We start from the raw sequence: 10,682 nt of genomic DNA, 5'->3' as shown, positions 1-10,682 counted from the left end.
CTGTAACCCCCCCCCCCCCCCATTTTTCCTTTCGTCAGTCACTGCTACCCACACAGATTTTACTCTTTTTTGCTTCTTCATCTATGTGCCATTATCTGTAGTAAACTATCTTAGTTGCTGCTTAGTCTTTTGACTTTCCAGTAAATGCCCCATGAAGGTGGATAAGGGGCTTTGTACTGCAGAACTGCTGTTTTGGGAGCTCTACAAATTTAGAATAGCAAAGGTTCAGTTACCCTTCTAAATGTGAATTGAGCGTTTTTTGGCAACTTTGAGGTCTGGAAGCATTTGTCTGTCTTTAAGTGAAAATCAGAATCGCACAGAATCTACAGGTGTACTGGCAGTTTACAGAAGTGTCAGGCTGGCTTCATGCTTGACTGTATTAAAGGAAGAAGGGATTAAAAAAAAAAAGCAGCAGCATTTGTTGGTATTTTTATCCACAAATGAATAATTTTAAGCAGGCTAAGTGAACAGTGTAGCATTTTACATTTAATATCACGTTAAATGAACTACTAGTCTGAACTGTACAAGAGCCAAGCACTGGGAATCAAATATCCTAACAAGTATGTTGCTGAAGTATTTAAAGTTGCATACAACTTGTTCAGACTACCTTACAGTATAAGCAGCTCTGCTATGTGGAATATGAAAGATAGTGTGTGCAACTCCAGCCTTGGAAAGGAAGCATAGCAGCTGCTGAATAGCTGATGTAATAAATGCTATAAAATAACCATCCCCTTGGGTGACTGCCATACTTAAATGGCTTGCTAAAAATTAGGGAAGAATAAGGTGGTATCTTTCTAGAGCACATTAGGTGGATTTTTTTCAAATTTTTACCAAAAACACAATTTGTTCTCTCGGCGCACTAATTTAAATTGGTGTTTATTCCCCCCCTCTCCTATTTGTTTTTATACTGGAAAAAACTGCTGCACCAGTTGTCTGAAGCCACATAAGTCTTTATAAGAACAAGTGATGGACACAAGTGCATCATTGCAACTGATATTTTTTTAAGAGCTTGAAGATTAACAGTGCCTGCAAAACTGTGAAGAAAAAATGTTTGCAATTCTTTTAAACACTTGAGATGATACTGTAATAATTCAGAAGTCTACTCTAACTGTGCTGCCATATTGAAGCATGAGCTGCAAATATCACTGGAAATGATTAGCTAAGAATTTCAGTCGCTGAAAGATTTGAGCCTTTCTGTCGCAAGCATGGTTGTGCAAGCATTATTGCAAGGTCTCAAAAGAATATAGGAATCAAGTGTTTATGATGGTGCTTTACTTCAAACCTGCCCCCCTCCAGTAAAATGGAGGTAATGATACTGAACTGTGTAAAGTGCTTTGAAATATCTTGATGAAAAGACGTTTTTTGTGAATCTCACTCAAGGAAGAAGGGTGTTTGTACCTGAAAGCTTGCAAAGAATTTTTTTGAGCTATATAGTTGGTCTAATAAAAGAGATTAGATTTACCCAAAGAACCTCGTCTGCCTATGTCCTTAGACCAACACGGCTACAACCAGCACCCCTTGCTCTAGGTTTGTGCTTTGCTCATCACCTTAGTAGGAATGTCTTTCAATAGTGCAGGAAGCAGCATGACCAACTCCTGGGAAGGAGGGGTGAGGGTGTGTGTATGTGTGTGTACACGCACATGTGCTCTGACAGATGTGCATGTAGTGGAGGCTGATTTATACATGTACACCTCGCTTTCTCTAACCACTTAATAGCAACATCAAGCATGTACCATGCAGTTAAAGAAGAGGGTGAGGCTTGTGATGGTCCTTTGTAACTAAGGGAGGTCATTCCACAATTTGGATCATCCCCAAAGAGTATTCTTTTTCTTGCATAGATGAGCTTGCCCTTGTTGCAAAACTGAATTGGAGGAACAGACTTGTCAACCAGAGTCTTTGTCTATTTGGGAGCCTTGGGCATCCCTTTAACTTAACTTGCACCCTTGATCGGACGGTGACCATGCTTTGTGGCTGTGGTGCGCCAGATTGTTTAAAACGTCCTTCAGAGCACAGAACTGTTCACTACTTTTCTCTTTGTCCTTTTCCACGGGATTTCCTTGCAGCATCCAGATAACTGTGCAGGAGCAGTATTGCAGTTGAGTGGACTCCAGTCTGCTGTCCTTTACATTTTTAGTTTGGGGGTTTCTTAAAATGCTTTAGCTTATTACTTGTAGGAAGAATCCTTTTCCATTTTGAACTGTACAGAGAGACCTCTGCTGGCCTTCAACTGAATTTGCATTGTGGGACTGTTTCCAAGCACAAGTAATAAGAGCAAAAGTAGATTGGAATTGGAATCTGGGGAAAAAATGCTGCTTTTTTCTAAATCATGTTTTCATCACTGTTATTCATCTAAATGGGCAGGAGAAATGAGCAGGCTGTTTCTAGATTTTTATCTCACCAGAATGGGCAACGGCCAAAGAGCAGATCAGAAGATGCAATTTATTCAGCTGGCCATTTCTAAGAGGCACAAGGAGCTCAGCTCTGGAAGATGAAGGCATTTTGCATTCTATTGCTCATGCATCTGACATTTCTGTGCGTCTCCATTGAAGAGTTCATCTCGAGTTGCTTTCTGTGAATAGCCAGTCAGAAATTCATAGCTAATGGAGAAGAGGAAGAGACAAAGTGGAACCAGATGGGCTTGTGAACACAAACACATCAGTTCACTTAGCTTGTGGCATGACACTTTCTGATTTTTATCTCTGTATAATCAACTCCTTAGTGTACTGGATTTCTCCAGTTTTGAGGAGAAAAATTCTAGGGACTCTGTTGTTGTTGTTGTTGCCTTATCCTTCCCCCCCCCCCCCCCCCCCCCCCTCCACTTCTCTGGTGTTTTCTCTTAAACTAGTTTTGGACCCTTTTTTTTTTTTTCTTTCAGAAGTACCTGAGACTTATGACTGTTCTCTCTAACCCTTACATATCATAGTAATTAAGCGCAGGAGTGTTGAGACTAGGTAATAGCTCTGCTTATGGAAGTGGGTGCTGTAAAACATTCATCCTCCTTGAGAACCTGACAACTTCATAACGCAGCATTCATTTGTATGTACTGTCTGGTGTGTGTTCATTGTGTTTTGTCCCTCTGAATTTCTAGAAATTAAAAAAACCAACAAACTAGAATCAAACCAACCAAACAGCAGAACGCAAAAAATTAAAATTCCCGGTGATATATTGAAATTAGCCTTAATTAATTCACTGGCTTTCTCTATATAACCTGCTCAACTTAACTGTCTGGCATAGGGCTTTTTCAATTTGTCTTGTTTTTTGTATCTTATAACAGTGAGCAGTATTGTTAATATCTTGTTAACCCATTTAATTTGATAAGAAAGCATTCTCTGCTATTATGGCTTTTGAGCCAGTAGGGCTTAGATAGCAAATATCAAAGAAAATGGGCAATAACAGACCTAGCAGTTCCTAGAGGCAAAAACATAACTTGATTGGTACCCATGTCAAACCTCAGATTCTTTAAATCAGCAAAATAATTGTAGGGTCCTCCTGGCATCTTTGGAGGAGCAAGTTCTCAATGCCTTTATTTCCCTCTGTAAAGTCCAAATTAGTCTCTGGATCCATCTGCCAAAAGTTTTTGAACCTTGTGACTAATACATTTGCCTGCATCTTGCAGGTCATCTTCTGAAGTTTTGATATTTGAAAATTCAAATACTTCTCAAATAGCGACCAAGGTAGTATTGCATATTATGGCCAATATACTGTGACTGCTAGAGTAAGCCATTCTCATATTACTTTAATTGCACTACTGTTCTGTTACTCTGAAGGGTGTGAAAACTATTTTGACGCTCACCGTTTTTCGACATTTTTCTTCAGTGCAGCAACAATGGTTTAAAACTTCACTTTCTCTTTCACCAATGTAAGAATAGCAACTTTTTTTCTTATCTGCTGATTTTTATGATGCTTTCAGCTTTCCAAATGTTGCAGTTTTTTTTATTTAAAACTGTTTTGAATCTAGTGTAGGAGCATGTAACTACTTTTCCCCTCTCTGCTTTAAATGTTAGATGACCAGCCAGAGCAGGCTTGTTTTAACTGTTGTGTAGATCCTTGTTACATGTACTGTTTGGAAAAAAAAGTGTCTTTAACTTATACAACCGGCTGACAATAAATGTATATTATCACTTTAGGTAGTGACTAAATGCACTATAGGATTGCACATTAAATTTAAGGCTAATGTTCAGCCAAAATCTAGTTGGTCTAAGCCAGTAGTTGTCAACCTCTTCTCACTTGTGGACTCCTAAAATAAATAAATAATAATAAAAAATGTAAATGGAGGCATGGACCCCTTTAAATTGGAAGTATGGGTACTCACATACTTTTGACTGATCATAGTTATTTTTTGCGGACCCCTTAGACATAGTCTGTGGACCTCCATGGGACCACAGGTTGAAAAGCCCTGGCCTAAGCAATCTAGATCTCATTTGCTATAATTATGTGCTTGCCATTTACATGTGTTTAGTGTTTGTGCATTTTGTCTTTTTTTTTTTTTTTTAAACGTTAGGTGTAGTATTTTTTTCCAAATAAAATATTGGATACATGAGTTTAACAGTGGCTTTAGGAAGCAGATTGGCTAGCTGTCGCATGGAACACGGCACGCTTGTGCAAGGTAAATGCTGTTCTAAGCTGTTTAGGCTGGAGAAGGAGCCTAGATTTGGAGGAAAATCAGGTGTAGCCATAATTCTGCCTCTTACAAAATCTGCAGTCACTGAAAGACTGACACTGATAAAGCAACCACAGTTGGCTTTAGAGCAAGAGACCAGGGCATATGCAAGCAAAGAGCAGTTTTAGATTAATATATCAACACATCTCCCCTGCATTGCATCAGTGCTGCTCTGCCATGTTAAAAACAAATGATTGGAGTCTCTTCCTCCAGGTGTAGCATGGGGAGGCAGCTAGGATTATGGATCCATTCAAAGCTACCTATGTAGCAAATATATTTGATATTTTCTTTTCTTTTATTAGCTAGTATGGTAACGGTTGGCGGGCTGCCTGGAAAGTATTCTAAACTCCACCCAGAGCAGGAGCCTGCAAAAAATAAATTCTAGTGTATGGACAGCTTATTCTCTTAACAGCTCTCTGGTTTCTACTCCACTATAAATATTTACCTTTATTCATCAGTCCTCAACAATTGGCTTACTGGCTGTCATTGGCAAGAAGCTAACATGAGAATGTGTATATTTAGATTTACTGGACCACACCAGTTGATAAGTTATTAAATGTGAAGTTATTGGGGTTGGGGAAGGGGGGGAGAATAAGGTTTTGGTGTTCTGCAATGGTGTGTAACTTTTTCTGAGAGGGAGTTGGTGTCATATTTTTCTCTTCTTTATGGAAGAATCTCAGAGCTTTTTTCCCCAAACATAGTGGAGCAGGGTGTTGAGTTCTGGCCAGTCTTTTCCCATCGATCACAGAACTGTTGTTACGAAGAAGCCAGCCCCATGTAATCTAAATATTGTTATTTCCTGTCTTCTCTTGCTGGCAGGTCCCAAGCCTCTGCGAAGATCTCCTGTCTTCTGTTGACCAGCCATTGAAGATCGCTCGAGATAAGGTGGTGGGAAAGGATTATCTATTGTGCGACTACAACAGAGATGGGGATTCATATAGGTGAGTTCATATCCTGAGGAGACAGCTGAGATCGTGAAAGTTTCACTGTGTGAATTGCTACTAAAGAGCAAAGCCATTTCCTTTTCCTCCTCTTGTTTTTTGATTTTTGCCAATAAAACCAGTAGACCTTCCTTATGAGGTTAAGTTTCCAGAATTGTATTCTAAAATCTCTTGCCTCTATATTCAGCTTTAGAAGACCATTGAAGGAAGCTTCAAAGAGCCTGGCAATCTTTCCACTAATTTGACTGGTAGGAATTAGATGTGCTAGCACAAAATTTAGGTTTTTTCTTTATCGGTGGAGTTTGCTCTGACTGCAGTTCCTTAACAAATCATGTGAGCCACTTCGCTGCATGGCTGATGTCAAGTGTTTTCTGCAATATGGCTTTGGTGGTGTTACAGTCCACCAGGGTTGGACATCTGGCGGGATCTCTATTGGTAATGTATTGCGGTCTCTGTGGCAAAAAATTTGCAGTGTGGAGAACAGCAGATGCTAATCATGGTTTTGGTTTGGCTGAACGTTACTTTCTCTTTCTACAGTACTAGGTGAACCTGCGTACTAGGTAAGCCGATTCTTCTCAGAAGTGAAGCTTAAAGACCCAGCCTAAGCTTTTAGCAGTTGCATGCCACTTAGGGATTCCCCTTTCCCCAGAACATTAAAAATGGCTAATGCGCAGTGTGGGTTGACTACAGAGAGGTTATATAGTTGGAAGAGGAGGGATTTTTCTAGATGACAATGCAGAAGGTGTCCTTTTGGGGCCCCTCAGGCTCCTGATTTTTTTTTTTTTTTGAGAGAGCCACCCACGTCTGCATATACCAACAGAAATCCAGTTCAGACAGGATCCAGGCTGTCTATGGAAACTCATTGTAATTGTTTTGGTTGCTTAAAATTGTTCTTTCGGTTTTTTGTTCTTGAAGTATTCAAGTGTGAAGATTTCTATTTTAAACTTCAATCGCGAGCAGATGGTGCCACCACCAGCAATCAATGGATGTAGAGGATCCAGAGGCAAGATTTGCAGTCTAAACTGTCTTTTTTTTAAATATGACTTAATTGCAAAAGGAGCCAAAGCAGTTCTTGCATTAGAATGGCAGAATAAAGGTTCCTGATGTGGGAGTTGCCATTCTGTATTCAGCTTCTCTTTTGATACTTCTGTACTGCAGTTGCTATTAGAACTATTACTGTTTATCAGTAGTTTCAGTAACCAACACTTAAAGCTATTTGTTGCCTTTTATTCCAATGACTGCTTCTTTGTAATATCAAATGGCGGTGCCACATTCCCAATGACTTCACTGAGGCACAGAACCATTGTTCCAAAAATCTTTAGGAATATGAAATCACCCAGTCTTTGCTCCTCTCTTAAATGAACATGTTCAGCTGATTTGTAACGGCCATAGTTGATCTTTTTATCCCAGGCTAACAAGACACAGCCCTTCTCTCTCACCTTATGGTTGTGATTATAAGGGTTCCATGTTTGGCTTCCACTGCTACTTTGGGGTATGAGCTTACGTTCTTTAGTGGTGACAACTGGAAATGATCTGCTGCAGTATTTTGGGCCTGCCCTGCTTGAGAAGTAACATAGTGGTGGTTTCCACTCATCTGCTTAGAATGATCCAGGAACTTTGTTCTGAGATGGACTTTGCTATATTTTTTGGCTGATATTTTCCAAAACTAGACAGAATATCTTGCAGAAGTAGAAGGCTTGGACTTAATTTCTCCCTCCCCTCCAACCAGATTTTAAGATTGACCTATTTTGGCCAAACTAATCTTTGCCTCAGTTTACCCATTCATAGCTCTATAGGATTATAGAATACTTGTTTTGCCTTTTTTAAGAGGGTACACATTGTTCATAGATCATTAGGGGCTGGAAGGGACCTTGCAGATCATCGGGTCCAGCCCTTCTACTCTAGGCAGGAAGACAACTGGGGTTAGGTGACCCCAGCACGGTGACTGTCTAGTCTCATCTAGTTTCATCATCTAGTTTTGATTTAATATGGGAGAAAATAATGAGGTCCACTTTATTCTGAAGGAAAATGGTGGGAAATGTTTGTAATGGGATGCAAAACTTATGAAAGCATCCTTGCTTGAGTTGTTGTGGTGATGTGTCTGAGCCAGGAAATAAAATAGTGTCTGCAATGAAGTGTTCATCAATCTTATATAGGATACTGCTCCAACAGATGTTGGCTTAAACCCAAAGAATCTAAAACGAAGGTGTTCATGCATTAGATTTGGATACCAAAGTTGACCCGGGCTGAATTGGTTTGCATAGCCTTTCCTTTAAAACTGGAGTCCCGGGGAAATTGGCTGAGGTCAGCATGGGTTTGAGGAGAACTATAAAAGCATTTGACCCAGGTGAAGAGAGTTAGTTTCTTTTTGCTTCTGGGAGGAGACAAGGTCACAGTGGAAGCCTTGAAATAAAATTAGTGTTCAAGGTTAAAGTGGTTCTTCCTTCTTGAACTGGTTGACACTTTCAGTTATACTTTCAAAAATAGATTGTCCCTGCGACTTTTCGGGGCAAATTTTGGAACATTGTCTGTGCTGGTCACAGTTGGTGGCCAATTTTCAGACACTTCCACGCTTTCTTTTTCTTGTAAATTTTGGATTGGTTTCTGAGAACAGTTCTTAGTCTAATTTAATTAATGTTAGGCCAGAATTCAAGGAGAAACTTACACTTTTAATGGAAATCTCAAAGGCTCTTGAAAGATTCACAGAACTATACAGTACACTAGAAAGTCTCTACTCATACAGTGCTGCAGTCAGAACTAGCCTCAGTCTTAATTTTGGTTGAGAATCTGCTACTTGTACTTGCCCATTTTCATTTCATTATTACGTGTTCTTCTAGTGCTTTTTTCTAGGTTTTCAAAGCATGTAACCTGAAATTAAATCTCTCCAGACTTCTGCAAGGGGGAGAACCAAGAAGTAGGTTTTCCTGACCTCTGTGGCAGCATTCTCTTCCAATAAGACAAGGGAGTCTTATTGATTTCAGTGGGTGCATCTACATGTTCATTAATGTGCCTTGGGTACTGCACATTTCGTTTAGTACTTGCTTAATAGAGTTCTGATCGAGTGCTCAGTACTTAGAGTTACTGCTCAGTAGTGCCGGCACGTTTTTTTCATGACGCTTACTGCGTATTAGCCTACTGCGCAGTGTTGTTAGGCTGTTAGCCCAGTTTTTAACTGCCATGCTACTGTGCAGTGTTATTAGGCTAATGTGCAGTAAGCGCCTCGTGTAGATGCACCCAGTGTAACCAAGATTTCACCTCTGGGACTAAATACTTCAGCTCTTCCTCCGAGAATTTTGCTTGAATAAGGACAGCAGGATTTGGCTTCATGCTTACAGCAGTTGTGGCATTCAGGTTGTCCCTGTTCTCTACCTTTTTTTAATTCAAGCAGGAATATTGTGGGATTGAGTTGGAAGTGAGAGAAATGCAATACAGCTTTTGGGGCAACACATGCTATTGAAATCTATTCCCTTTTTTCAGATTTAATTAACATTTATTTTATGAACATAGAATATGACTTGTCAAAAAGTTCCTTTTTAAGGTCTTTTCCCTGCAAAGGTAAGGCTAGTAAATTTTTTTTTTTTCCTTTTAGCTTCCTCACAATTGCCTGCTTCTACTTTTAGTAGCAGCTGCCATGCATATAGTCCTGCCTGCACTTGTGACTTCCCCTGTAATAACAACGGTGTCTGGGGGATATCAAGGGGCCAGGGAATCCAGAGTGTGAAGGCAGAGCTTTTTTTGATATAAAACTTCAAGGACTGACTTTCTCCACACATTTCCATCCTAAGTATGTTTGATCATTCTCTTAAATGGAATCCTTATGGGGAAGTCGGTGCCAACAGCACAGTTTGAAACCTGTTAGCTGAAACAAAAAGCGTTCTCTTTTAGGGAAATCAGAGGCCTGACTTTTGAAATCTAAGCACTTTTGTCCATCTGTCTTTCTTCAAATAGAACACATTTAAAAGCTTAAATGGAGGCTAAGTGCTCTTCCACTAAAAACATTTTGGGGAGGGTTATGAATTTCTTTAGATAAAATGACTGCTGGCTCCAGCTGTAATGGTTAGAAAATACTAGCCAGAAGAAATCCAAGTTATAGGCTTCTCTTAAATTTCATTCCTGCAGTCTGCAAAAGAGGTCTAATACTTGCTCTGAAATTGTCCCCAACTTCAGGGAACCTGCAATGTTCAACCTGGTTCAGAAGCAAATGGGATGGCATGGCAGAATGGCATTGAATGACAGATTTTAATTTTTTTATCCTGCTGTCTTTTAAATATTAAAAGATACTGACATGCATACTGTTTTCTCCTACCCTGATTTAATGAATATCAGAACTGTAGCATGTTTTCATGCGCTTCCCCCTCTCCCTCATCCCCCTAATCTGGAAAAAGTTAAACAGTTATAACAGCCATGACTGTCCTCTAGTGAGGATTACAATTATAGACCCTGATTCCAATCTGGACATGCACAAAACCTGTTTCGGTTTATTGGGGCTCCGTATGAAGCTGTTTGCAAGAGTGAGGCCTTAATGCTTCTGAAGAGGAGGTCCAGAAATCGGAAGTAAAGGCTAGTGGCTTTGAAGTGGCTTTCCATTCCTTTTGTTATTTCATGTTGGCATATAACACATGGAGTAAGATTGTCCATTTAATTTGTGGCAGGACTGGAATGCGGCTTCTATCGTAGATCTGTATTTATAATCTTTCAGGTCTGAAGTTGGATGCTGGACAGCTCTAGATCTGTGGAGTAAGCAGCAACCCAGTTCGGTCTGGAGTTTAAAGTTGCATACAAATTGTTGCAGATGACTAGTTTCAAGGTGTTAGAGACTGGCTTCAAGTCAAGTACCTACCAATTTAGGCGAAGAATTCTTGCTGTGGGTGCAACCACATGAACATTGGTTTCACACCTAATGCTGTCTTTGCACTCCCAAAACAGCTCTTGTGAAATGTTCCGGGGCATCTGCCTGCCTACAAACAGTTGTCAGCCTGGGGCCAGAAATAATCTGTAATACGGCATTCCCATAAGCAGCTGAGTTAATGTGGACAGTTTGAAAGGCGTTTTGGGTCCTATTTTGCTTTTGCCTATCATCT

The 10,682-nt window shown here is 40.0% G+C and overlaps 1 protein-coding gene across 3 annotated transcripts in view; it reads left to right on the top strand.

Annotated features, from left to right (window-relative positions):
- The window catches only part of CAPZB (capping actin protein of muscle Z-line subunit beta), an 83,471-nt gene that overhangs the window by 36,881 nt on the left and 35,908 nt on the right, over window positions 1-10,682 (top strand). For all 3 annotated transcript variants that reach the window (XM_014523584.2, XM_014523583.2, XM_025213140.1), the window contains exon 3: window positions 5,480-5,601. In XM_014523584.2, coding sequence (XP_014379070.2) covers window positions 5,480-5,601 — 122 coding nt within the window. The remainder of the gene's footprint in view (window positions 1-5,479; window positions 5,602-10,682) is intronic.

This window comes from Alligator sinensis, unplaced genomic scaffold (genome assembly GCF_000455745.1).
Source record: "Alligator sinensis unplaced genomic scaffold, ASM45574v1 scaffold1719_1, whole genome shotgun sequence".
NCBI lineage: Eukaryota > Metazoa > Chordata > Crocodylia > Alligatoridae > Alligator > Alligator sinensis.
This window is presented reverse-complemented; position numbering and strand designations above follow the sequence as displayed.